Source organism: Brassica oleracea, chromosome C3 (assembly GCF_000695525.1).
Source record: "Brassica oleracea var. oleracea cultivar TO1000 chromosome C3, BOL, whole genome shotgun sequence".
In the NCBI taxonomy this organism is placed as follows: Eukaryota; Viridiplantae; Streptophyta; class Magnoliopsida; order Brassicales; family Brassicaceae; genus Brassica; species Brassica oleracea.
In genome coordinates, this window is record NC_027750.1 from 181,041 (window position 1) to 207,741 (window position 26,701).

At 37.5% G+C, this 26,701-nt stretch overlaps 7 protein-coding genes across 12 annotated transcripts; 4 read left to right on the forward strand and 3 right to left on the reverse strand.

The window, feature by feature from the left end:
- Window positions 1-1,168: 1,168 nt before the first annotated feature.
- On the forward strand, window positions 1,169-3,579 carry LOC106328775 (L-type lectin-domain containing receptor kinase VI.2-like). The gene is given in 4 exon segments (XM_013767284.1): window positions 1,169-2,140; window positions 2,142-2,338; window positions 2,340-2,989; window positions 2,992-3,579. Coding segments are annotated over 4 exon segments (2,007 nt in total). The 5' UTR covers window positions 1,169-1,447; the 3' UTR covers window positions 3,459-3,579.
- A 231-nt stretch (window positions 3,580-3,810) lies between these two features.
- LOC106336016 lies at window positions 3,811-5,718 on the reverse strand. Its single transcript, XM_013774727.1, has 5 exons — window positions 5,552-5,718; window positions 4,799-4,949; window positions 4,639-4,705; window positions 4,331-4,556; window positions 3,811-4,237 (listed from the first exon to the last, which is right to left on the reverse strand). Exons 1-5 carry the CDS (start codon window positions 5,614-5,616, stop codon window positions 4,024-4,026), a joined length of 723 nt encoding a protein of 240 aa, XP_013630181.1. The 5' UTR covers window positions 5,617-5,718; the 3' UTR covers window positions 3,811-4,023.
- An 88-nt stretch (window positions 5,719-5,806) lies between these two features.
- Window positions 5,807-10,539, reverse strand: LOC106336015 (protein root UVB sensitive 5). 5 transcript variants are annotated; one of them, XM_013774725.1, is made up of 17 exons: window positions 10,300-10,539; window positions 10,151-10,216; window positions 9,918-10,084; window positions 9,742-9,842; window positions 9,573-9,643; window positions 9,462-9,508; window positions 9,299-9,377; window positions 9,147-9,219; window positions 8,965-9,054; window positions 8,817-8,876; window positions 8,595-8,708; window positions 8,435-8,495; window positions 8,239-8,357; window positions 8,051-8,143; window positions 7,240-7,544; window positions 6,537-6,615; window positions 5,807-6,263 (listed from the first exon to the last, which is right to left on the reverse strand). In XM_013774725.1, the coding sequence occupies exons 1-15, from the start codon at window positions 10,476-10,478 to the stop codon at window positions 7,299-7,301; spliced, it is 1,566 nt and encodes a 521-aa protein (XP_013630179.1). In that variant the 5' UTR covers window positions 10,479-10,539; the 3' UTR covers window positions 5,807-6,263; window positions 6,537-6,615; window positions 7,240-7,298. The 5 variants fall into 5 exon arrangements, with proteins under 5 accessions (XP_013630179.1, XP_013630177.1, XP_013630178.1 ...); XM_013774723.1 differs by having other exon boundaries at window positions 5,807-6,417; XM_013774724.1 differs by having other exon boundaries at window positions 5,807-6,426.
- Window positions 10,540-10,642: 103 nt separating this feature from the next.
- Window positions 10,643-13,354, reverse strand: LOC106331444 (thylakoid ADP,ATP carrier protein, chloroplastic). Its single transcript, XM_013769800.1, has 10 exons — window positions 12,878-13,354; window positions 12,345-12,401; window positions 12,182-12,244; window positions 12,035-12,091; window positions 11,846-11,929; window positions 11,693-11,761; window positions 11,498-11,610; window positions 11,247-11,416; window positions 11,071-11,149; window positions 10,643-10,987 (listed from the first exon to the last, which is right to left on the reverse strand). The coding sequence occupies exons 1-10, from the start codon at window positions 13,265-13,267 to the stop codon at window positions 10,855-10,857; spliced, it is 1,215 nt and encodes a 404-aa protein (XP_013625254.1). The 5' UTR covers window positions 13,268-13,354; the 3' UTR covers window positions 10,643-10,854.
- A 266-nt stretch (window positions 13,355-13,620) lies between these two features.
- On the forward strand, window positions 13,621-17,886 carry LOC106327959. The gene is made up of 16 exons (XM_013766293.1): window positions 13,621-14,026; window positions 14,100-14,206; window positions 14,278-14,403; window positions 14,491-14,584; window positions 14,785-14,859; window positions 14,961-15,043; window positions 15,246-15,392; window positions 15,493-15,565; window positions 15,663-15,972; window positions 16,060-16,619; window positions 16,708-16,769; window positions 17,082-17,159; window positions 17,335-17,426; window positions 17,519-17,599; window positions 17,671-17,768; window positions 17,847-17,886. Exons 1-10 carry the CDS (start codon window positions 13,780-13,782, stop codon window positions 16,133-16,135), a joined length of 1,338 nt encoding a protein of 445 aa, XP_013621747.1. The 5' UTR covers window positions 13,621-13,779; the 3' UTR covers window positions 16,136-16,619; window positions 16,708-16,769; window positions 17,082-17,159; window positions 17,335-17,426; window positions 17,519-17,599; window positions 17,671-17,768; window positions 17,847-17,886.
- Window positions 16,519-18,543, forward strand: LOC106327960 (vesicle transport protein GOT1B-like). 2 transcript variants are annotated; one of them, XM_013766294.1, is made up of 8 exons: window positions 16,519-16,619; window positions 16,708-16,769; window positions 17,082-17,159; window positions 17,335-17,426; window positions 17,519-17,599; window positions 17,671-17,768; window positions 17,847-17,928; window positions 18,275-18,543. In XM_013766294.1, the coding sequence occupies exons 3-8, from the start codon at window positions 17,129-17,131 to the stop codon at window positions 18,311-18,313; spliced, it is 423 nt and encodes a 140-aa protein (XP_013621748.1). In that variant the 5' UTR covers window positions 16,519-16,619; window positions 16,708-16,769; window positions 17,082-17,128; the 3' UTR covers window positions 18,314-18,543. The 2 variants fall into 2 exon arrangements, with proteins under 2 accessions (XP_013621748.1, XP_013621749.1); XM_013766295.1 differs by having other exon boundaries at window positions 16,567-16,619; window positions 17,093-17,159.
- Window positions 18,544-21,189: 2,646 nt separating this feature from the next.
- LOC106336166 (pyridoxal 5'-phosphate synthase subunit PDX1.3-like) lies at window positions 21,190-22,442 on the forward strand. Its single transcript, XM_013774914.1, has one exon. The coding sequence runs from the start codon at window positions 21,282-21,284 to the stop codon at window positions 22,209-22,211; it is 930 nt and encodes a 309-aa protein (XP_013630368.1). The 5' UTR covers window positions 21,190-21,281; the 3' UTR covers window positions 22,212-22,442.
- The last annotated feature ends 4,259 nt before the right edge of the window (window positions 22,443-26,701 follow it).

Here is a 26,701-nt window from a genome sequence, read left to right on the forward strand (position 1 = left end):
CGAAAATACGGAGCCAACTATTCTATATGAAGATAACGCGGCATGTGTTGCTCAAACGAAGGAAGGATATATCAAAAGCGATAGAACCAAACATATACCTCCGAAGTTCTTCTCATACACTCAAGAGCTCGAGAAGAATAAAGAGATTGAAATAAGATATGTTCGATCATGCGACAATGCAGCCGACCTCTTCACAAAATCACTCCCTACCTCGGTATTCAGAAAACACATCCATAACATTGGGATGCGCCATCAGAAGGATCTATGACTGTTCATTCGAGGGGGAGCTTACGTAGTTGTACTCTTTTTACCTTACTATGGTTTTTCCCATTGGGTTTTCCTGGAAAGGTTTTTAACGAGGCAACAAAGACGTTAAGCGAGAGCGGAGAGTGACACCGGTCCCCAAGGGGGAGTGTTATGAAAGTCATACATTCCAACGCCGAAAATGTTGAAATAATTAAAGATGTGGGTCCCACTGTCACTATTTGCACAGTAATTTTTCTTCTATAAATACGGAGTTTTCGATCATTTGTAAATATATGATTACACATCTTTCACTCTTTCATTCTCTCTGATAATAATCTTTCTATCAGTATTAAAAGTTCTACGGGTATAAACTTTTGCCCTTATTTAAATTCCTGCGATACAAATAAATTCAAGTTTTTTTTATAACAGTTATTTAATTTTCTATGCAATCGTCTATAAAGCAATATGATTAAACTCTTATATAAACGTTGAATTTGTCAAAGTCAGCCTATAATGGTTGCGTTTGGACCATTTGTAATAACAAAGTCCAGTCAATAAGACCAAACAATCAATGTATTATTTATTTATTTATAAAAACTCTAAATAGTGCCGACATAAAGAAAAAAAGAAATCTTAAAATAAATGAATTTTCCAAGTTATCGTTAGTTCTAATATTACAGATTATTGTTAAAGATTTAAGTATTTGCTTATGATTTTATTAATTTACAAACACGCAAACATATTAATATTATATGGATGACAAACCATCTTCTATTTTTAATCTCTTAAACCCTTTATTTAACCGTGTTAAGAAACTTCTCTCTTCATTTATTATTTTTGTTTGTTTAGTTATGAAATACTACTATGAATTAAATTTTAATAACTGGGCATGATTCTTATAATTAACTGAAAGTGAGTAATTTTGGTCGTAGTGGAATATTACTAGTTGAGTTTTCAATTTTCACAAAACATTGTGCAAATTTACAATATTTAGAGATGTGAACACACCTAGTTAGAAAAGGAAGAAGATTCTTCTTCTCTGTTTTTGTGGTGTATATTTTTCTTCTTCTTTGACTCCTTGGCTACATAGAACCTCGTATCTGCAACTAAAAATCAAACTCTCTTGCCAATAAAGAAACATTTCTAAGCCAGAAATCTACATAAGCATTTTTTCCTATCTCATTCTTTAACTCGCTCACGCATGGACACCGCAAGAAAACTTACGGTCTTATTAGTCCCACTTTTATTCGGGCTCTTCTTAGTTCCAAGCGTCCCAGTTCGAGCAACAACAGAGTTTACTTTCCGAGGTTTTAAAGGAAACAAATCAGCGATTCGTATTGCAGGAGAGGCTGCTGTGATCAAACCAGACGGGTTACTGAGACTCACTAACCGAGCCTCAAACGTCACCGGTACAGCATTCTACCACAAACCGGTGAGATTGCTGGAGACCAACAGAATCGCCACCAGGGTTGGTTCTTTTAGCACTCGTTTCGTCTTTGTTATAATCCCTTCCAGCTCTAGCAGTGGAGGCTTTGGCTTCACGTTCACGCTATCGCCAACCCCTAATCGTCCCAATGCTGGATCCGCGCAGTACTTGGGAGTTCTCAACAAAGAGAACAATGGTGACCCGAGGAATCACGTTTTCGCAGTGGAGTTCGACACGGTCCAAGGATCAGGAGACGATACTGACAAAATCGGAAACGACATTGGTCTTAATTTCAACAACCGAACATCTGATTTCCAAGAGCCGGTCGTGTACTACCAGAAGGACGATCCAAACAAACGAGAAGATTTCGAGCTGGAGAGTGGCAATCCGATTCAAGCTCTTTTGAGTTACGATGGAGCAACACAAACGCTAAACGTCACCGTATACCCGGCGAAACTGGGGTTTAAACGGGACTAAACCATTGATCTCACGACAGATTCCAAAACTGTTGGATGTCGTGCAAGAAGAAATGTACGTGGGATTCACAGCAGCCACAGGAAAGGGAGATCAGTCGAGTGATCATTACCTGATGGGTTGGAGTTTCTCAAGCGTCGGAGAAAACCCCATTGCAGCTACGCTAGACCTCTCGGAGCTTCCTCCTCCGCCTCGTTTTGATAGCGGCTTTATCGGCCGTTATGGTCATCATGCTTGTGTTGCTCTTCTTCTTCGTCATGTACAAAAAGCGACTGCGACAAGAAGAGACTCTGGAAGACTGGGAAATCGATCATCCTCGCAGATTCAGATACAGAGATCTCTACGTAGCCACCGACGGATTCAAGGAGGCTGGGATCATCGGAACCGGAGGTTTCGGAACGGTTTTCAAAGGAAAGCTCGCCAACTCGGATGATCTCATCGCTGTGAAGAAGATCATTCCAAACAGCAGGCAAGGTGTTCGAGAATTTATGGCGGAGATCGAGAGTCTAGGGCGCGTGAGGCATCGAAACCTCGTGAATCTCCAAGGATGGTGCAAACACAGAACCGATCTTCTGCTGATTTACGATTACATCCCCAACGGCAGCTTGGACTCGCTGCTCTACAGTGTTCCACGGAGAAGCGGCGCCGTTTTGCCGTGGAACGCGCGTTTCGAGATCGCCAAAGGAATCGCGTCGGGTTTGTTGTATCTCCACGAAGAGTGGGAACAGATCGTGGTTCACAGAGACGTGAAACCAAGCAACGTTCTGATCGAATCCAACATGAACCCGAGATTGGGAGATTTCGGACTAGCGAGGCTTTACGAACGAGGATCGCTGACAGAGACAACGGGACGATTGGGTATGTGGCGCCTGAGCTGGCCCGCAACGGCAAACCCTCGTCTGCCTCTGACGCTTACGCGTTTGGCGTTCTTCTCTTGGAGATCGTCTGCGGGAGAAAACCAACGGATTCAGGTACCTTCTTCTTAGTCGATTGGGTTATGGGACTGCACGCGCGCGGTGAGATTCTCAGTGCGATCGATCCGAGACTTGGATCTGATTACGACGGCGAAGAAGCAAGGGTCGCTCTCGCCGTGGGTTTGCTGTGCTGCCACCAAAATCCGGCGTCTCGGCCGTCGATGAGAGGGGTGCTTAGGTTTCTAAACGGAGAGATTGATGGTGACTGGGGGTATTCAAAGTCATCACGAAGCGATTTTGGATCGAAATTTGTTCCATCGTCGAGCTCAAAAGCTTCTTCTTCTTCTTCGTTCGTCACCAGGATCACTTCGACTTCTCGTGTTACTAGTGGTGGATAGATACCACTGTACACTTGCTTCCGTTATGTTTTTTTTTCTTGATTAAATTTCAGTTTTTCCCTTTTCAGTGTACACAATATACTAATATTTGGATCGTTAACTGAGCGAATATCAATCTGAACAGATAGATCATCACAGAGTTATGTGATCTCTCTGCGTATTGAACTATGTAAAAAAACTGGATTGTTTCCTACCAGCGATTCCAAACTCAAAAACTAAACAGTGAATTCAAAAGATGCTGTTTATATCGAACTAGACACTCGGCAACCTAAACCGAAAGGATCACAGGCCTGTCTGTGCTTTGCTATTTAACCAACCGATCCAACGGCTGAACCGAACCGAAGATTTAAAAGCCATTTTTTCATATCTGATTTAAATAACAGGAGGAGGTTGTCATAATACAAATAACAAATTGTCAAATTCAAATCAGAGACTGCAGAACCCCCCCCACCCCAAAGAAACATAAATTTTTATTTACAAAAAATATAGAGATTAGAAATGCATATGCGCAGAAGAAGATGAGATAAGCTAATTAAAGAGAGAGAGAGAGAGAGAGGCAGGATGTTCAGCGAGGAACAGGAGAGTAAGGAACAAGAGTTGGGTGGTCACGAGCAACGAGAGGCAGTTTGTCAATGTACATTAACAACCTCTTCACATTCTCCTTGTATATCTCCGGCAACTCCACAATCTCTCTGCTCGAAGTGTAAACCCATAGATCACCAGAATTCACTCTTTTTAAGCTCCCTCTACAGAACGGGCACGACTGTGACCTCAAACGCCTGTTTCAAACACAACATATTAATCTATTGCACCCTTTAAAAAAAATATGCTATTGAGTGGTGAGTGAGTAAAGAGGAGGAAGCAATTCACACCAGTCTCGGTAGCAATTTATACACATGGAGTGATTGCAAGTAGGAAGAACAACTTTATTGCGAATCTCCAAGCAAATGCCACACTCTTCCTCCCTCTCCAAATCCACCTCCGACATCTTTCCTTTCTCTGTTCTCCGGTATCTTTTGTCGCATATCTCCTTTTGTTTCCTTTCTTCTACATCGTTTATCCCTCCGTGAAGTTGCAATAGCGAAGGAAACAACACATCTACAACATATCCAATGGAAACATTGTTATTATTGGACCAACTTCCTAATCAAATACACCACCTAAGTGTGACATATTTTACCGTAGAACTCTTTGATACTAGCTTTCCGTTCATGAAGCGACATTGTGGTCTTCCCATCAACATATGCCTATAAATAAAATAAAACAGAGAATATCACATATCAAGTCTAGGCAAATAACAGAGGATCAATGTCCGAGATGTATTAAAAAAGGATAAGTACCTTATAAATAAGGATCCTAAGCAAACCCAAAGAGGCAGCGAAATGACAATCAGTCCACTGAACAAGGAAGAGAAAGAGGTGAGCCGCGGGGCTGTATGACAGTCTCATCTGGACGAACCCGCCATCATTCTCCTCTGGATACTCAGATGCCCTATCAAAAAAAAAGATAGAGAAATAAGATAACAATACAATTATTCACAAGTCTTTATCCAGTAAACCAAAAGTCAGACTTGGGATAGAATCCCAGACTATATATGACAAAAATAATTGACCGGTTTGAGGAAGGAGTGGTGGCGTCTGAGACTAGCTAAAGGAATAAATTGACATTTTAAAGAGCTCGCGTAAACGCAAAGTCTCAAGATTCATTCTGACATCAGCAAGCAAGCAAACCCCATCAGACAACAGAGATTCAAACAAAGTATCCAGACTGAATAACCCATCTGGAAACTTTAATACAACTCCAAGGAAGATTTGTGTAAACAGTTTGATCTATCGAACCGGAAGACTCAAAAAAATCAGCAGCCAAACCAGAATATAGTAGGCAAGAGATATCAATCAATCAAAATTTCCAAAGCGATCATCCACTCTCGTGTGCTTGCCTTTGAGAGAATATGATTTTCTATCATCATAACTCTTATTGTATTTAGTCTCTTGGGCCTGGAAAGCCGTTGGGGAAACCGTGTTTAATCAAAAAAAAAAAAAAAAAAAAACTCTTGCGGGTATTATTAACCAGAGAGAGAGAGAGAGATTTACAGGGTGTTGGCGAACTGGATATCAGCTTCGAGAGCTTTGAGTGAATCCTTGAACGACTTTCTCATTATTTTTTCCCTTTTCTTCACTCCTCGACGAGACGATGTAACATAAACCAGAGCTTCCAAGACAAAACAAAACCCTAGTCCCTTCTTTTTTAATCTTTGAGATCAAACTATACCGACACACGCCTAAAATATCGCAAACCCTAGCAGCCCTATTAGATTCTCTCTCCCATTCCCATGGATGATTTTTTTCTTTTTTTCTGGAGATTTATACTCACTCAACCGAGGAGGTAGCGACGGGGAGAGAGAGAGAGAAAGTAAGTTTGCTTAAATTCGCGTAGAGCACACGTAATCAAAGATCACACAATATTTAACATAACTAAAGTGAAAGAGCGTCTAAAGTAAAGGCTTCCTCCTCCTTTTTTTTTTTTTTGTTCTACAAGGAACTGGAACAAATTATTAAATAAACATTACTTGCGCAATTAGCCAAATTACCATAAAAACCCTACCTTGGGCTCCACTTAACAAGAAGGACAAGGATAATATTATTTATTTAACTGAGAGAAAGAAAAACCAATTGAGTGACAGGACGTGTGTCACTGCTTCAGGCGGCGGTGTGTGCAACTGTGCGCCTTGTAGAGATACGTGACCGACATGTGTCTGCGTGTCAGTGGGGGCCACCATCAACACCAACGTGTCGCAATATAAGCCTGTGAACTAGCTTTTAACGTGTTTCGGACAGGATACCAGTCTTAATGCAAATACACAACCCTTAAAGGATTCTTTATGAAATATTTGCATGCTTGGATCTCGTAAGGCCTCGTAATTTGCTTACTAATTCGGCTTTTATGATACGTATATGACCTACGTGTGCTTTTACAATTAATGGATGTGGGTAAAAGGATCGAACAATTATAGGTCATTTCGTGACATGATTTGTTATCATTATCAGACAAATTGAATTAATAGCAATAATGACTCACCGCTAATTCTACTTCTCGATGATGAGGCCAGAAATGGATCAATTCTTTCTTTTTGAGCTCTCCTCACAGATATAGCAAACTGAATCAGCCAGCAAATAAATTAGTAAACTGAAATATAACTCCCATATAAAATATAAAAATTAGGCTACAATATTAATAGAACTATAATCCTTTGCATGATTTTTTAACCTTTTTAAACACATATTTATTAGAACCGTATGTAATGTTTTTTATAGTTTATAATAACATAATTATCCAGCGCTAAAAAAAAAAAAAAAAGCAAATTTTGATTCTGTTATATTGTTTATACGCAAATCAAATTATATAAAAAAGTTATTTTTCTTTGTTTTTAATAAAGGAAGGCCCACGTCCTCTAAATTATAACAAAAAAAACAAAGGGGGTGACGATTCAAGTACAGACAAAACAGGGCATAATCAATCACAATCAGACTCTATCATTGGTCTCAAACCTCACCATTTGTCCCACTATCCACACTAGCTTATTTTAAGATATTATACTATTTTACTCTTAATCTATATGGAATTATGGATCATGTCATACAAGTTGCCATACAACTCCTGATATATCCTAACTGTTAGTTGTACCAAACTTTGATATTCATCTACATTCACTTGACGCCTAAGATATAGTAACAAAAATTACTCCACGTTCGAATTGACAGTGTTTGGTAGTATTATTTACCTCAGTATCAGTTTCTTTTGTTCAAGAGATTGATTGCTCCTTGAAAAAAAAATCGAATGTCAGAGAGGGATGGACTCCAAGTCGATGAGGATGCGGTTGGGAATCTTCAAGTTAGATTCACCTAAGTTCCATCCGGCAGTATCCAATTTGAACAAGAAATCATCAAACTTGTTCTCCATCTCCGACAAGCTTTGCTTCAGCCAATGGAACACACTATCCTTGTTTTTCAAGCTTTCTTCCATGTTCTCGTATAACCAATATGCTTGCCAAAGACATCTCAACACGTCTCTGCTTGTCGCATTCACCTGCATTATTAGTTTAACAGAGATCAAGTAAAAGGAAGAAGGAGTGTGTAGAATACTAAAATAGCCCACAAATTATGTAAAGGAAGATAGTTTTAAACAAGAAATGATAAAAGAGTAAAACGGGTCGCGAGATAATAAGACTATAAGAGCATGTAACCCTGGATGGATAAGACATAAAATAATAAAATGTTGACCCCAAAGATACCCAAGAGTACTCTCTCACAAGTCTAGAAGCTTTGTTCCCTCGATTAAGCCGATATTACTGAAAAATAACTCCCTATTTCGTATGCTTCTCCAGTAACGTATTCTAATTATAAGAAGCAAAGTATAAATCAGCTCACGATCTCTTCTAAGTCCTAACCTGATATGCCAAATTACCCACCAGTGAATCTCTATCAGTTACTCGAGAAACTAACAAGAGAGTAATGCTTTCTGAGTTCTTTTCTCAAACAGTGCAAGTATGAACTATGATCGAGCAGATTTTTTTAATAGGGCCACACACGTACCTTAAAAGATACAGAAAACTCGGTATCCTTGTTCAACTTATTCAACGTAAGAATATATTTCTCCTTTGTGTATATCTTAAGAAGTGCTTTAACCTGGAAGTCAATGTTTCAAAAGAGCATGGACTTACAAATATAAGACCCTCTCACGAGTACAGATGGACGTAGTTAAAATGGAAGAAGATGATTACCTTAAAAACAGTCTTCTCCAAACCAGATACTTCTTCAAGAGAAACACCAAAGATGATCCGAGGTTTCATGAATCTCTGCCATACCAAAATGTTTTCTCGCTTGTTGCACTCAACATACCCTGTCAAGAGACAAAAGATGGGTCTTACTTCGAGGTTGAGTTATACGCTAGGAAAAAGAAAGGAGGAACATTCTAACCTGGTACAACAGAGTGCACAACATGAGACTGTACTAGGATACGAGCACGCTTAAGATTTATCTGGAAATATTTCAAATCATAAGTATTATTCAATTTATCCGAGTTTTCTTTTCATATTAAATATCAAATTTGTAAGAAAATCCAAGTGAGAACTGGTACTGTGTCAAACCGTAGGACTGCAAGCGACTGGTAACGTAGCCATAGATGAACAAGTCTAATGCTCGTCCATGTAAGTGACACAAAGGGAAATGACTTTACAAGGCCGGGTGTGTCCTGCATCAAAGATTACAGTATGCAAACGCTCAAACATAAAACCAGTAAGATTTTAACAAGAATCCAATTGGGACTTTCTAATGAATAGATTTGAAAGAAATAACATACAATGATAAGAATGCCTAAACCAAGACCAATTAGCTGGGCAGCAACTTCCCACACTTCCTCCTGAGATGTTGAACAAGAATCAGAAAAGATAAAACATACTCCATGCTCGTATTTGGGTTTTTGACTAGACATACATGACTGGCATTACCTTGGCTGCTACCTCGCCAAGATTTCCTGAGATAGCAAAATGATTCTGTATGACCCTGAATGAAGGGTCTCTCAATCCTCTAGCCACGGCCTATTGCAAATAAAAACATTAGTACGTGCATGCACTCTCGATTAAAACTAATATAAATGAAAGATTTGCAGGTGGAAGGAAAAGGGAACCACCTTGGCGAGATTTCCTGTGGATGCTAATAGTAGGAACTGGGTTGGATAGAGTTGTGTCGCCAGATCAAAGAAGCTGCAAAAGTAAACAAAACGCAATCAGATGCTATACATTGTTAATGGCTCACCAGGAACTGAAGTTCTGTACTACAAACCTTCCAGCACTGCCAATAAAATCAGCATACATGCGCCATTGCTTAGGATCATCGTCAAAAAGACTACCGAAGCGTCCACCTGGAAAAAAATACCCTTGTTACTGAAGAGGTTCTTATTAGATAAAACCATGAACATTTATTAGTCTTCCCATGGTTTCCCTACCAATAAGAAGACGGCCAAGAGCCCCAATTCCATCCTTGGATACCCATCTGAAGTAGAGAGAAAGGCATAAGAAGAGCAAACAAACAAACAACGTGAGATAGAAATCCAGACCTGATGGCAGCAGCAGAAGCAGCAGCAGTAGCGGCAGGAGAAGATCCAGAGAAAGAGCCAACTCCTACAGCCTTCAATTGTTTCATAAAGAATTTTCTTAAAAAAAAGAAGGTACTCTAGAAAAGGAATCAAGTGATAATAAGAAGAAGGCAAGGGAGAGAAGAGATGCCTTGAGAAGACTAGAGGTGACTAAGACATTACACATCCAGCCGGTAACATTGGTAGGGAACTGCCAGAGCATGTAGTCCAAGTAATCATCTGAAACAGACCCTGTCATTTTTCACAAGATATTAATTAAACTCACTGAATCTACATACAATAGAGGATCAAGTCAAGCAAGGGTACCAGGAAAGCCGGTGGGAAAAACAAAATCCTTGACGACATCAGGAAGCCAAAGCGTATTCGTTTCTGAGGGATTTGATCCCACAGTTTTGGTATCAGGCTTTGGCTCGCGCTCCTCTAGAAAGCCTTGTAAAGGCGAGTCATCATCATCATCATCATCTAGCAAATATCTGCACACGAGACAAGTCAATTTAAAATGTTGGGGGAAATAAGATAAAGCATTGAAGGCGGACGACCTTTTCGAAGTTCCATTTCCGTATCTCTCCACCACCACAATCGAAACTACTCCTTTAACTCTAACACTTGCAAGAAGAAACAATCATCAGGCCGTAAAATGAAAAGAGCAAACAAGTCAAACTCTTCTCGAGTATCGAAAAATGTTCACCTCTTATCATCGGTGCCTTCTTCTGACTGAGCACAGCGGCACCGCAAGTGCTCTACACGCCGTCGTTTCGGCTTACAGGACGACGTTGTTCGAGTTCGGGGAATGTGAAGAGGCAACGGCAATCGTAACGTACAGTACATGACGATTATTTGACTCACAGGTTCGTTACACGTCTTCATCTTCTTCCTTCCTTCAGCCCCGCACCCCAATTAGATAGATACCCAATTCCCTAAGAGGTCCGGTTTCGCATACCCCCCATCACGCCGGTTTTTATTTGATTTATTTGTTTATTAAACCGAACAATTAAACGTATACAAGCGATTGAGAGAGTTTTAAATCCCCATCAAACCGGTTTTTTATTTGGTAAACCGAAAAATTATTCCGTAAGGGGCGGACCATTTATTACCATACAAATACATGAACTGAACTCTCTGCGTGGCCTTCATGATTCAATTCAAAAATCATGCGTCTTACCACAAAAAAAACATTCAAACAATACACACACACACACAAAGAAAAGATGATTGCATTACGGGGGAAAAAAGAGCTTCAGGTTTATTCATCAGTTGTGGTAGGAGGAGGTGGAGTTGCGGCAGCTTTCTTACGATTATCATCCGCTATTTTTTGGTACTCCTTCTCGCTCGCTGCAATGAGTTTCTTCACGATATCGAATGTTGTCAGCTTTATACTGAAAACAACATGAGAAAAACTAGATGAGAAAGCTGGCTTCTTCACATTAGTCTATATATATATAGTATATAAGAAACTTACCTGCTGTTTGGCATGCTTTTCAGGGCATTGGGGACAAACCCACGGTACAATCCAATCACTCCTTCACGCTCAATGATTCCTATATATAGGTTTAACGATAAACAGGTCACTCGCCTGAAACTAATCTATTAAAAAGCAGAGAAGGATGTATGTTTTTTTTTTTAAAAAGTTTTTACCTGAAAAGGCGTCTAATACGGATTTATAAGGAGTACCCTTCAACTGCATCTGTCTTCTAATGGTATCCAACGGATAGCAAGTTCCCGTAGCAATAGCAGCAGCTACCACTGCTGTTAGTAGAGATGCCTGTGTCTTCTTTTGATACTTCTCTGGCAAAGATTTCTTTACCCTGCATCCCGAGTGTTTCAATAATAACGTAAACAAACCTTCACTGAAACACTTTGCAGGGGACTGTTAGCAGTAGACTTACAGATCAAAGACGCAGAAGTTGAGGGCAATGTAAGGAGCTATACTTAAAAGCGAAGGACCTAGACCGTTATAAAATGATGCAACTCCTTCCTCCCTCAGCATGTTCAAGGCTACCTACATGTGACATGTTACATTTTTTTTTTAATTTAAAGATTTTCTGGAGCTTTAGAGTTGGTCTAAAATCTAATTACCATACCTGGGACATGGTTCGATACCCCGGTTCAACAGCTAACCTCAATCTCAGCACATCTAAAGGATATGTTATCTGCATAAAAACATAAACAGATTCTTAAATGTATTTAAGATTTTGCGCCGAGGCTAGACGAAGCAGATAAACAAAACTAGTTACCAGGGTCGACGTCATGCCAGCACAAGCACCAGCCCCAAGCCTTCCAAGAACAGACAATTGGCCGTCTTCTCCCCTAAAGAGTTTCTGAATTTTTGAAAGAAAAAAAAAAACATAAATGTGCACAGTGATTAGACGGGTTCTGAAACTTGTGAAATGAAAACCTGAATAAGATGATCGAAGATCACATACCTTGTATGTTTCGTATGCAAACAACTGGACCGCGCTATAAGGCACAATCCTTATCACCTGGAATAATTCAAAAAGACTTAAGATTTTGAGCAATCAAAATCCACTAAATTACACACAGCCTTTTATGTAAAGAGATTGTCAAAGTACCTGAGGCAGGTTTCCTTTCCAATAACCTTTAACACCTTCTTCTCTTCCAATTAGCATTATCGCCTGTAGTTATATTATTACAAAACCAAATCAACTACGAGTTTACTTACAGTAAGAAGAAACAAATCCTCTTCATTACATGATTTTGGAGGATATTATATACCTCTATGAAGCCAATAGCCTTCTTAGCACTTTGTTGCCCAGCTCGAACACCATGCGTCTAGAATTAAATTATAAGTCAATTAGATTGTAAGAATCAATAAATATTACAGTATGTCTGTAACAAGAACACAGTCACACAAGTTAAAGAAAACAAAGAACATAATCACCCTAAACCAATACCACAAAGGTTCTCGTAAGAGATATCTTTGTGACTTGAGGGATAATGAAATTCACAGCATGATCAACATCATCTCATGGAAAGATCCAAGCAAGTTGTTCAGACCATATCTACTACATATGTATCAATCACAGCGTTTTTTTTTTTTTTTTGTCATCACAGTCTAGTTTCTAATTAAAGTATTGAGATATATATAAGGACTCATATAGAATATAAACTAGTCCAAAAACGACGGCGTACTATTATGCTTGTCACACCAGTATACTAACTTTTTTAAAAAAAATATTAAAAACAAAAAAAAAAAGGAAAAGAAAACACGTGCGACAAAACCTTGAAGTTGTTGAGAGAGAGCCTACCTGCATAAGGAGCTTAATACGGTCAAGCGGTGCCGTCACTGACTTTGCGGCGGCTCCGGCGAACGCTCCGGCGAAAAACAGAGCGGCATCTTTCGGTACAAATGACAAAAGTGCGACGGGGTTTTTCAACAGCTGAGCCGAAGTAGGCGCGAATACGTCGTCCTCTTCCTTGGTGGGAATCACCACCGAAACGGACGCGAAAGCTCCACCAGATTCCCTCCGATCTCTCCTAATTGCAACCGATAAGGAGGCGAAATTGCTCAGAACGCCACCGCTTCTTGTGTTCCCTCTCGACGGCAGCATCCATGAAGGTTCACTGGTGAGAGCGAAATCAGAGGTCTTGAGAGAAGGGATGCTACGGAATTGAAGTTGAGATTTCTCTTCTCCCATGGCTGTCGGATTAGCAAATGTCTGATTCTCTTCTTCTTCTTCTTCTTTTTTTTTTTTTAAGTTCACGCCTGAGATTTTTAATTGCACAAACTGGGAGTCCAATGTATAAATTGTCTTCGGTGATGGCATTCTTGTAAATAAATAAGTGGGCTCAATTGGGCCAGATTTTAAACATTTCATTAAGATAAATGCTTTGTGGCCTCCTCAACAAAAGTGATGTAAAAAGGGATGCGGATAGTTTAACTTCAAGGACGGGTCGAGACCAGACCAGACCAGCCTGTCCGAACCGACCATAATTTGGATTTAATTAGAGGATATTTTAGATTTAAAAAAAAAAAAAAGAAAAAGAAGAAAAGAAATTGTCAATCTACCGTTCAACGTGACGATGAAGAAAGAGAAGGGAAGCCGACCCATCGTTCAAATCTCAGGGTCCTTAAGATCATCAACCCCAAACCTGCTCTTAGGGGTTTTAAACTTGTTTCAAATCATTTTTCTTCCCCCAATCGCTATAGATGTCGCTCCCCGATTCTTCTTCCTCTTCTTCTCCGCCTGTGGCCCGCGAAGAAACCGGTTATATCCGTTTTGAACACGGCCAAGATACCGGTTTTGACCATCGTGATCGACCTCCGTGGAACCGCTCCGAGTATGATTACCGCCATGGGAGCATCGTTGCCTCGGAGAACCCGAGGAATACCTCGACTACTTCTCCGGAAGATCCTTGGTCTTGCGTTGTCGTCGTCGCTACCTTCTGTGTCTTCGGTGAGATATTGAATTTTCCAATTAACTTTCCCTTGTCTGTGAATGTTTTTTTTATTGTTCATCTTCTGCTCAGTATCGATGACTTTGATTTTGGGGCTTTACGGAACTACGAACGTATGGTTGGGACCAAACTCCTCCTTCCTCATTAAGCCAACTTCGCTTTTCGTCCAAACTGTCATTGTACGTTCTCTACCCTCTTTTGCATTTAGGATCCACCATTGTTTAATTTTCTGATATCCTGTTTTCTCAAGGTGGAAGAATTAGGGAATAAGGGATCCGGTTTGATGCTGTACGGATTTAACCAACCCCCGCAGCTCCATGTTCTGGCCAATTGGTCTGAAGTCCACTATTTAGCTGTTCCTAATGATTCTTACAAGGTTACTTCTCTTCCTGCTCGCCCTTTTATCTTTCTCATCTATGGAACTGGTGTCTGATGCATTTTTGTTTTTGCTATTTTAATTCAGTATTGGATACAGTATCTGAACAAGGGGTCACGCGTTAAAGTTTCTTACAATGTTGAGTCTCTGCCCTCTTCCCTCTATCTTGTCATAGCCCAAGGTACTTTTGGTAGAGAATCCTCTTTGTATTCATTTTATCTTGTGGATAAAATGCTCCTATATTTCTTCTGGTGCTTACTTAAATACATTACAAGAGTATATTGGTGAAATCTTTGAGTTTGATGATGTTTTGGGATTCATTGAGAAAAGTTCTCAAAACAGCATGATGTACTTAGTTATTTTATGCTTTTGTAATTTAAGGTGTGGACGGGCTCTCCGAGTGGGTGCAAGACCCTACGCGTCCAGACACTACATTATCATGGCATCTCATCTCTGGTTAGTTAGTGACCGAGGTTTTAAACATGATTGTTTTTTTTTTTATTCTGAGTACTCCTGTACGAGGTCACTCACACTTTACCTTAATTTATATTTGGCAGATAGTGGTTTCATTGAGCAGGACATAACTAAGTCGTCGAGTTATTACATTGCAGTAGGCAACGTATACCTGAATGAAGTCAAGGTAATAGCTGAAGCAGCTTATGATGATATATGCTACAACTTCTCTCTTATACAATGTGAATTGCTTTCCTTTGAAATAGAAACCTCGGTTACTTGTGGTTTACTGTCATCGTTTTTTTTTTAAATCTCAGGTAGCTCTTTTTTTTGTTTGCCTCTGATTAATATTATACATATCACTCTCACACCATATCTGCGATTTTCAGGCTACGATAGACATTCAAGTTGAGGGAGTATTGTATGATACTATCAATGCTTATTACCATTGCACGTTTCCTAACGACAAGTGCACTTTAAGTGTTCCATTATTTGGAACTAATGCTGCTGTACTAACCTCACCAGGTCCAAAGCTGGTATGCTACCCATATCTTGTCTTGCTTTTTCATTCTCCCTTTTAGAAGATATATCACATGATTCAGAATCCAACAATCTCTTCTTGTTGTTGTTGTTCAGAACAACTCAAAGAATGAGTTCTGTGCAAAGCTCTCGTACGAGCCAAGGTGGATTGCTTACATAGTTTGCATGGGTAATGTCTTTTTTGTTACATGAGTCGTATAAACGGATCTTGTCGTTGGGATTTATCATAAACTTTTGGTTTTTGTTCCCTTGGACTATTGTTGCAGTTGTAGTGACAGCACTCTTGTTGATTTTATCTAGTGTCTTCAATAAAAGACAACAAGCAGTGTCTGAAAACGAGGAAACAGCGGATGAAAATGATGATGTAGCTCCTCTGATTCCTGGAAAAGACGATGATAATTCGAGCTGGTGCTCGTCATACAGCTCAATCTTGACAAGCACTGAGGAACTAGAAGGTGCACAGGGTGATGGCCAGAGCAGTACAAGATATCTGTGTGCGATTTGCTTTGATGCGCCTAGAGACTGTTTCTTCCTCTCTTGTGGACACTGCGTTGCTTGCTTCCAATGCGGGACACGGTACTAAATTGGTGTTATTTTGTTTGGTTTCATATCAGATGGGATAGTTTAATCATTAATGTGGCTTAATGCTCTTGAAAAATGCAGGATAGCGGAAACATCGGGATTCTGCCCGGTATGTCGTAGGAAGATCAGGAAGGTGAAGAAGATCTTCAACGTCTAACCAAATCAAAAGTCCAGAGGGAATCAAATTAACACACAGTGCGCAGGTTGTGTGATGTTTTTTTTCTTTTTTGTTGTTGTTGTTTTTACTCGCAGTTCCATATTTGTATAGAGGTAAAAGAGTGTGGAAAGGGGATAGAGAAAGACCCAAGATGATGGTTGGTTTTATTGGGTCTGTGTATATGATAACATTTCGGTTTGGTTGTTTATCACATACAGGTTAACTGGTTTGTTTATCACAGCCGCCTGCATACAGATTTACATTTGGGCTTTGTTAAAATGCAATTTAATTATAATGATATACAGAAGAGTGGCACGTGTCAGATGATGAATGGAGCGGACACATAATCTCATTGTTCTATTTCATTATTATTTACGTCCTGAATTTTGCATTCCGGAAACAAAGAACAAATCATCGAGACCCCTTTCTTCTTCTTCTTCTCTGAGCTTCCTTCCGCTAGCCAATTCGTCTCCAGATCGCGCAGGTTTCATTCTCTCTCTACTGTCCATCATAGTTTCTGCTAAAATGATCTGTTAATCCTGACTTCAAATTCGCCTCATGTGTTTTTCTAGATCTCGTCTTCGAGGAAGCCTGCGTGCGTGCTAGATATTCTCCGCCTTCTAATTCTAGATCTGTAAGCTACGACCCATCCTCCCTCCTCCCTTTCTTCTGATTAGAGTATCGTTGAATCTCTTCACTCGTTCGTTCGTTCGTTCGGTGTCTATTGTTTTGGTATGCATCAGTTTCGATTGTATTGTATAATCACCCTATGTTAGGGTTACACGTTTGATTCCACTGGTGGTATCTCTAATCCATATAATGTTTCCAAATATTGAATATATTCTCTCCAAAACTTTTTCGTTTGGGCTCCTGTATGTATGTGTATCACATCACAGTCAGTCATGGTGAAGTCATTTGTAAACACTCACTTTTTCACATGTGGCAGTGAGAGGGCAGGGCAGGTAGAAGCAGAGCTGATTCCTGGAACCAACCATGATGTCTTTCGAAATGAATGACCGCAAAAGTATGTAATCCTTGCTTGTTAGTTGTTACTTAGTTTCATAGGGTAATCTTTTGCTCCCCGAGCGAGTGGAGCATTGATATGTCACGTTGTTACTGTTAGAGAGAGAAGCCCTTTTTTTTTCTCAGTTTCTCTCGACTTTACTGTTGATAATCTCTTGCTATGTGCTTTGAAACAGAAATTGGATTAGGGCTGACAGCTTTTGGCGTCTTTTTCTCCTTTTTGGGAGTAGTCTTTGTCTTTGATAAGGGCTTACTTGCCATGGGAAATGTAAGTACCTCCTCCAAACTATCATTTTGATTTGACTCCTATTCTTGCTTCTTGTCAGAATTGTTCAGTTTCTTTTCTGGCTCTTCTTCCAGATTCTTTTCATCTCTGGGGTTAGTCTTACCATTGGCCTCAAGTCTACCATGCAGTTTTTCACCAAGCGTCAAAACTATAAGGTCCGTTTTGATTTCTATTTTTTTCTCTTAGTATCTATCTCTGGAGTGTTTACATACTTGTTTCCACTCAGGGAACAATATCTTTTGGGGCCGGCTTCTTCTTTGTAGTCATTGGATGGCCTATTCTGGGAATGATGTTGGAGACCTATGGCTTTTTTGTTCTCTTCAGGTCCGTTTACTTCTTTCTTACTTGTTCTGTTCTGCATGTGGAACCATAGACCGTTAGTAACGGTGTTTTCTGTTTCAGTGGCTTCTGGCCAACCTTGGCAGTTTTCGCACAAAAGATACCCATTCTCGGTTGGATCATTCAGCAACCTTATATAAGATCGGTATGTGTCCCATTCAAAATTCACTGTAAATGATAACCTATTCGGATTTTTCTCTAGAAGTCTGACCATGTGGGCAATGAAACTCTTCGTCCTCAAGGATAAAACATACTGTTACTCTCTAATGTTACCAATAGGATAAACAATGCGTACATTTGAGCTTCTCTTGCTTTGTGAGAATGATGCATAAATCTCATCTCAACTCATATAATTTGTTTCTGATGATCTTAATTTTCTAGGCCTAGTGTTTTCTTACTTTCCATCCACTTCAACTTATTAACTGGTTGCATATTCTGCTTATTATTGAATAATGTGGTTGATTGGCTTCTTTTTTTTGTATGATGGACAGTTCTTTGACAAGTACCGGGGCAAGCGTGTGCCCGTCTAGTCCCCGACCAAGTTGAGTGATAATTCACTGAGCTAGAGATGCAGCAGAACAAACGATTGAAATATTTTGGAAGGAGAGGTTTGTATGCTTGTCCACAACTTCTGTAGAAACGTAAACCCGTAGGAGAAAGCAAATAGCGTGGAGCAACTTGAAGCTTTGTACTTTTAAAAGACTAACTCAGTGACTTAATGCTGGATTGTAATCGTGTTTTGGTTCAAGTTCTTTTTTAATTTTTTGATTGCATACATAACAAAGTCTCCCACCACATCTATACTTACAAATATAAACTAACCCTTAAACTAACTATTTAATTACGCCTAATTTATTCCAAAGCATATCTAATATTGAATCATATTATTACATTTATCATTTAACCATGTATTAACAAAACACATATAAAGTAATCAATTATATACATCATAATTTGGGACATTAATCAACCCCCACTATCTGGAGACAATCATTATTAATCAATACTGGTTTACTAACTGGTTCAATATATGTTAGTATTAGATTAGCGACCATATAACTTTATAAAAATGTTTAATATAAGATAGTTTTACTATTTCAAAATATATCTACTAAACATAAGAATTAGTTGTTCAATCAACCATTTTATATTTTGATATATTCTTATTGATGAAATTTAAATATCATAACAATAAGTATATTAAAAAATTGTCATAAAGTGCAACATACACTTTTAAAAATAATACGCCATAAATATAGATTTATTATAACTAATATATTTATATATGTATTAACAATATTCCTAAAATCTAGCATTCAAACAAACCAAATATTTCTCAATTTCATCAAGTTATAAAATGTTGTGTAGCAATAACAAGAAAACTGAAAAATTCTAATGATAATATACAAAATCTGATTATATTAATATTTTTTTTACTATGATAGATATCTATATTATTAAAATTGAAATATTTTTTAAGAAATAATCCTTCTTTCATCTTAATAATTACCATTTATACCATTGAATTAATAATTATTAATTAATTAACCACAAATAAATTGTTAGATTATTTTCTATCCAAACTTATCGAATTAATTAATTAACCACCAAACATTTATTTGGTTAGATTCTTCTCTAACCAAACATACCAAAATTATGATTTCTCTAATTGGATTGTTCTTTAACCAAATTTTACAATTAAGCTAAACAAAATTATTCAAAATGTGACTATAATTTTTAAATGTTATATATTCATGCATATTATTATTTCACTTCACATACAAAAATATAAACTATAAATATTTTTATTAAAGCATATAAAATTATTTTTCATATATATGTTAAATAGTGTGACAATTAATATAATTCACACCTATATATTTGAACTATACGAATACTACAAATAAATTTCAATTTAATATTTTCTTGATAATAAACATAGAAGTGAAATTTATTTCGCATATAAAAAATTTAGAGATATATCTATTTATCTTATTAAAGCATAAATACATTTAATATTGGAAATATATATGTATCATATACATAAACATAATAATTGATGTTTTAACTTATAAATAAATACATCAAAATGGTTATTATAGTTAAAAAAATATAAATTGACATATGTTTTATAAATATTATTTTGATTGGTTTTGTATTCAACCGTAATACGAGAAATCAACAAATTTCACATAATTAATCATAAATATTATATATTAAAAATCGAAACAACACCCGTATGAATGCATATTTGTGAACCATTACATTTTTGTATTGTGAATAATTTATATGTCTATTTTATTAAAACAAACTAAGTACGAGTGCACGGTTCAATCTCTGGTTTAGTTCGCAAACCAACATACACTTAATGAGTGGTTAATATACAAAATCTCAGTGCACCTAAGCGTACGATCTTTCTATGCTTGTTTCCATTAGCCCGGTTGAATTCAATTAAAGGAAGGAACATCATTTTTTTTTTAAATCCGAGTAGTCTACTCAATAGAGTATGCTCTTGGACTTTATGCAATCAATAAAGATCGAAGTCAAGTAGTCAAAGACCAAGTTAGAATTGTTGGGCCGCCGGGGACTGAGTTGAAAAATCTATTGATTTCAAATATGAGGCAGGCCTTTCTTTTCATCCTCAGCCGCCTATTTATTTATTTTTATCATCATAAACTTCTATTTTCAGATATTTTAAATGAATTTTTAGTATTTTAAATAACATTTGTTTAGAAACCATAAAATAAATTGTAGTATTAAGTATAAATATCTGTCATAGCCCCAATTGCTCAATAACGATTGGCTATTAATTGTCCAAATAAAGAAATTTAAAGATGTTATAATTGATGAAAAAGATGCTTTCCATAAATTTTGAAAGCATGAAATTAATTTTCTGCCAACTTTTTTGTTTTCTATTTGTCTTTTAGGCAACAATTAATGGGGACTAGAGCGACAGTCGTGGATTCTACGAGGTCCAGTTACATTTCTTGGTGTCAGACGATTTTTTCCATAAATAAATACGCAATTAATAAGGAATTTTTTTTTGTATAATTAAGAAGTTAAAATAAAGTTTTGTAAAAGAAAAGGTGTACGTACTCTTTGAAACTATAAAACGATGATTAATATTTGGTTTAGAACTCTTTAAGATGTGTTTGATTGCGTTACATATTCGATTATTAACAGTGCAATGGTTTTAAGCCCACTTAACATGTGTGTTAACCTCAAAAGTCCAAATCGCGTGTTCTTAATATAGGCCGTCCGATGAGAGCCAGTCCCACTAATCCCATAGAAAATGCATTACTATAATATTCTTTTAATAATAATGAAATAAAAGAAAATATAGTAATTGTTTTTAGCGTTTATTACACACCGCCACAGACTCTCACTATAAAGGCGATATCCAAGATAGGCGAGGATGGGCCATAAATAAATATTCTTCCCATTTCTCCACAAAACTTAATTATTATTCTCTCTCTCTCTCTCTCTCTGATTCCGATAATGGAAGGAACAAGCGTCGTGGCGGTTTACGGTAACGGTGCGATAACGGAGGCGAAGAAATCTCCCTTCTCCGTTAAGGTCGGTCTGGCGCAGATGCTCCGCGGCGGTGTTATCATGGATGTCGTCAACGCCGAGCAAGCTCGCATCGCGGAGGAAGCCGGTGCTTGCGCCGTCATGGCTTTGGAGCGAGTCCCCGCCGATATTCGCGCTCAGGGAGGCGTCGCTCGGATGAGCGATCCACAGATGATTAAGGACATCAAGCAGGCCGTTACGATTCCGGTGATGGCGAAGGCCAGGATCGGTCATTTCGTGGAGGCGCAGATCCTCGAAGCGATCGGAATCGATTACATCGACGAGAGCGAGGTCCTGACTCTCGCCGACGAAGACAACCACATCAACAAGCATAACTTCCGGATCCCTTTCGTCTGCGGCTGCCGGAACCTCGGGGAGGCTCTGAGGAGGATCCGCGAAGGCGCGGCGATGATTAGGACGAAAGGCGAGGCTGGGACTGGGAACATTGTGGAGGCCGTTAGGCACGTGAGGTCTGTTATGGGTGACATCAGGGTTTTAAGGAACATGGATGACGACGAGGTCTTCACTTTCGCCAAGAAGCTAGCCGCTCCTTACGATCTCGTGATGCAGACCAAACAGCTTGGCCGTCTTCCCGTCGTTCAGTTCGCCGCCGGTGGAGTCGCTACTCCGGCGGATGCGGCTCTCATGATGCAGCTTGGATGCGACGGTGTCTTCGTGGGTTCTGGTATCTTCAAGAGCGGTGACCCAGCTCGTCGGGCGCGTGCGATTGTTCAGGCGGTGACTCATTACAGTGACCCGGAGATGCTTGTGGAGGTTAGCTGTGGGCTTGGAGAAGCCATGGTTGGGATCAATCTCAACGATGACAAGGTTGAGAGGTTTGCTAACCGCTCCGAGTGAGAAACCAAACAAAAGGTTAAAATTTCAGACCGAAATGGTTTCAGACCATTTTTGCTTGCAGTAATCTCAAAAAAAGAAAAGAAAAAATGATATTTGATAGTTTGTTGTATCCTTTTGTGTTTGCCTTATATATCTTTTGATTAGTGTTTTTTTTTCTTTCTGAATGTTATCGATTTCTTCCACTTGCAAGAACAAGTTGTCATCAGTTATAATAAGAATAATAATCTACTATTCTCTCTTCATCTGTGAATTTCGATGATTGAAATGTTCTTCAGAGTCCATTGATGTTGAGATTATGGCTGAACCTGTTGTTCAGCTTATGGAAATTATGCCATTAGGTGTATTAGACACGGGGGCACCATCTCAGTATCAGGTTAATTACATAAAAGAGTGAAACTTGTTTTGCTTGATTTTTTTGGGGAAATGAAATCTACCTCATACTGAGCTGTTTCAAACAAGTGTTTGTGGATTAGATTCACATGGCCTCTAAAGTTGGTATCTCATTGTGTGGTCCCAGCCACTAACAGAGGAAGATAATTCTCTCTATCAAGCGTCGTTTACTTGTGCACACGGATTAAAAAAACACTTAATTTTGCATGTTTTCTATATAAAAACACAATTATCTATACACATAACCATATTTCAACCAATAAAAAAACAAATAACAAAATAAAAATTAATAAATTTTGCATTGAAAACCGAAAACAAAATTTATTTTGTAACAAATTTTTTTTTTCTAAAACGGCACTCAATATGAAACGGAAGAAATATGGTCTATGGCTAGAAAGATGGACAGATTGTACACTTACACACGTTTTAGTAGAGAGTAAGAGTAGAGGGAGATTCATGATTTGTGCATCAATGCTTCACGTTGCCATCAAAGCAGTGGGCATTAATATAATTGGTGGATTTTAGTTCTTTCATGTTTGTGTTGAGGCTCCCAAAATGTTTTACGGTAACAGGTCCGATCCAGCAATCAGGCCTATAATTGAAGCTCAGTTAATGTGGGCTTAGTTACAACTTTGATATTTGGGCTATTATACCACTATTCAAATATAAGTTGAAGGTAGTGAACAAAAAAAAAGAGCGGAGTGAACAATTTGGATCGGCAATGTGCGTAATATTTTGAGTCAAAGAGACTTTTAGTACCATAAATACGAGAATAGTACTAAGTTTCGGTAAAATTGTCTAAGACTAAAGTCAAAATGATTAATCATGGCAGTTAAAAGGAGCTCGTAGAGAGGTTGTTATTTCAATCGCTTGCATTTTTCTCACCACCTAATTTTTTGACTCTCTCTCCTGCTTAATTCCCTCTTAATCTTTTTTGTATAAATACCTGTTCAACCCTCATGCAGTGGAGATGTTGACAGAGAATAATTGTTGTTGTTTCTTACTTTGTCAACGAATTAGAGACTAACCCATGCTTCTCTTTCCTTTTTCTGCTAAAAAGTATATTACATTTACGTAGATGAGTTTTAATAACTACAACTTTTTTTTTTTGGTGTAATAATATCTTAACCTTTGGCTATAAACTATTTGCCCCTTCCATCTAAACAAAAATAGCCACATTTCAGTAAAAAAAATACTTATCATAGACACAAAAAAAAATATGAATGAGTGACTTGTGAATTGGTAATGAGTGGATATACATGAGAAGAAAAATCTATAAAAAGGCAAATGATCAAATCTAAAGCCGGAACTCTAGAAAAGCCACGTCAGCAACTATATGGTGGGCGTTTACACGTGGAATATAACAATAGACCACGTAGTTAACTATTCTATATGAGTAAACAATTTGATTATTCAATATCCTTTGTGCTTAATTTCTCATTTTGTTTCTCATTAGAAAACTATAATCTCAGCCGACGGTATTGCAAAGTATATAACGTGTGAGTCCACGTGTGATGACAGGTGGGAACGAAGTCATGTAAAATATTTGCTTAGTTTTCAACACGGTAACAAGTGGACCACTTCGCCGACTATATTATCAATTTTTTTATATCTAGAAGCACTTTTTAATGTTCAAATTACACTAGAATACATTTATCATTTGAGACACAATTTTTTTTGTCAAAAAGACACTTACCCTAAAATAAAGATAATCTCTCTTTTCTTCTTATTTTATTTTATTATTTTTCTTATTCTACTTTATGTTTTTATTTACTTTTATCTCAAGTTCTAAAATATATTAAACAAAAATAATTGTCATAATAAACTATATATAAAATTCTCTAGTTTTTAAGATCCATTTTTATATATTTATTATATATATTAATGTGTAAACAAAATTAAATGTGGACGTGCACACCAAAGCGTGGATAAGAGAATTATAAATTAGCTGTGGAGATGGACATCTGAACAAAATTATAAATTAGTTGTGGACATGGACAATATGCTTTCGATTCCATTCATAATCACGGGATCTAAATTAAACTCTAATCAAATTTACATATATCCACATCATAACAAAGCGCAAATTCTTTAGATCGGAAATCTCTGACATGCAAAATCTATTACTCTCAGAAAGTAAACGATTCTTCGATTTTTCTCTCCGCTCATACTCACAATATCATCTCTTTCTCATCTTGATTGAAGTTTAATTGCAGATAATTTATCAAAGAAGCCAAGTTCTTGTGTTGGAGATAAAATAGTTTGTGTCCACGTTTATGGTATAATTTTAGTAACATGAGTCCATGTTCACGTATTGTTGTATAGTTTTATAGAATCAAAACAAAGAGTTTATCCACGTTATCTACTATAAACACAGTAACATCCACATGTCCACACATTACTCATCACTCATCCACACATCACCTGTCCACAAATCACCCAACCACGCATCACTCGTCCACAAATCACTCATCTACAAGTGTCGTTTCCATTGAAGGCAAAATTGTCTACAATCTGTCGCTGGCCCACAACAAAATGTCACATGTAAGAAATGTCTCTAGGTGTAATATAAAATAAAAAAAGTGTCCCTTAGTGTAATCAACTCCTATATTATTACCCTTTTCTCGTGTGCAATTTATTTTTCTTTTTACTTCAAACATCTTTTATACACAAAACCATCTTCAGGTCCACACATAATCTTTAGATAGCTTATTGATTCACTGTTAATATATCTTAATTTGTCCCATTAATACTTCCATTTCTATCATTTTGTATCATATGCACTCACGCGGCTTTAAGATGTACTAGCATGTTTTGGGGGAATCTGACAGCTGTATAATTCATACCAAGTTATATAGAAATGCACACTGGATCCAGAAAATAGCAAAGATGCATATTACATATACAGCCACCGGGGGAGCTAGCCTAACTTTTTAGGAGAGTCAAACTCAGAATTTACATATTTTACAAGGGTTAATAAGCTTTTTTGCAATATTTTCACAGTTTTTTTCTTAAATACAAGTAAAACAATTTTACAATTATAAAATCCACATGGGTCAACTGACCCAGATGCCAAAGGGCTGGTCTTGTTTTGTACATCGGCGAGAAACTAAATAAGCATGTTACAATGTTTAAAATATAAAGTACGGTATTCTTTTTTATCATGATAGAACTTAAATATCGATAAAATTGTTAGCTGGTTAATTATTCTTATATATTCAGTAACTATAATCAGGTATTATATTTTAATGAACTTTTATTGTCAGCTACCTACTTTCTTATATTGAAAGGAACTTTAGATGTCTGTTGTCTTCTAACTTAATTTGTAAGAACAATAAAAAACCTCGTGTAACTGTTGGTTTATATTTGATCTCTCGCTCTAGCTAGTAATGACACTTTTTTGTGTGTGGATGATATATTTTCCAGCAAGCACTGGTCTAATTCTAGAAGCATGCATGCACTGATACATCCAGTACGTCATTGCATATTTTCTGTCAACCAATAATTTAGTACTTCGTGATTATTTTGATATATAATCAAACTTATATAGAAGGAACATTACCAAAACTATGGACAAGGGGAAATCTAGTCCGTCAATTGACCATAAAGGTCATAATGATTATTTATTTTGAGGTTTGAGAAAAATAATAAAAAATAATTTAAAATCAGGTGCTACTCGTAAGCGTGACGAAATAGTAACGCAGTAATATATAAAGATTAGATTTATTTGTGATAATAAATAAACATGAGACCGTTGAATTGCCGCCTCTGAGCATGGTTATCCCAGAAATCCCATTTGGGGTATTTTTTTTTTTACCTTTTCTAATTTAGAAAAAAAAAGTAAAAAAAAAAAAAAAAAGTTAAAAACGAACCAATCGCGGATCGTCACATGTCAGTGGGGCACGTAAACAGTGTAAAAAACCTTTAAGGACCGATTACTATTTGGTAGTTTTGGTAACTGGTTTCTTAAAAAAAAGTAGGGCATACGCGAAACTCACGTGCTAAAAAGAATTAGTATTCTTGGATAAAAATGCTCTCGGTAAACGAAAAATCGAAAGAAAAAGATGAAGCAAAAAAAAAAAATCTTCAATTAAGAAGAA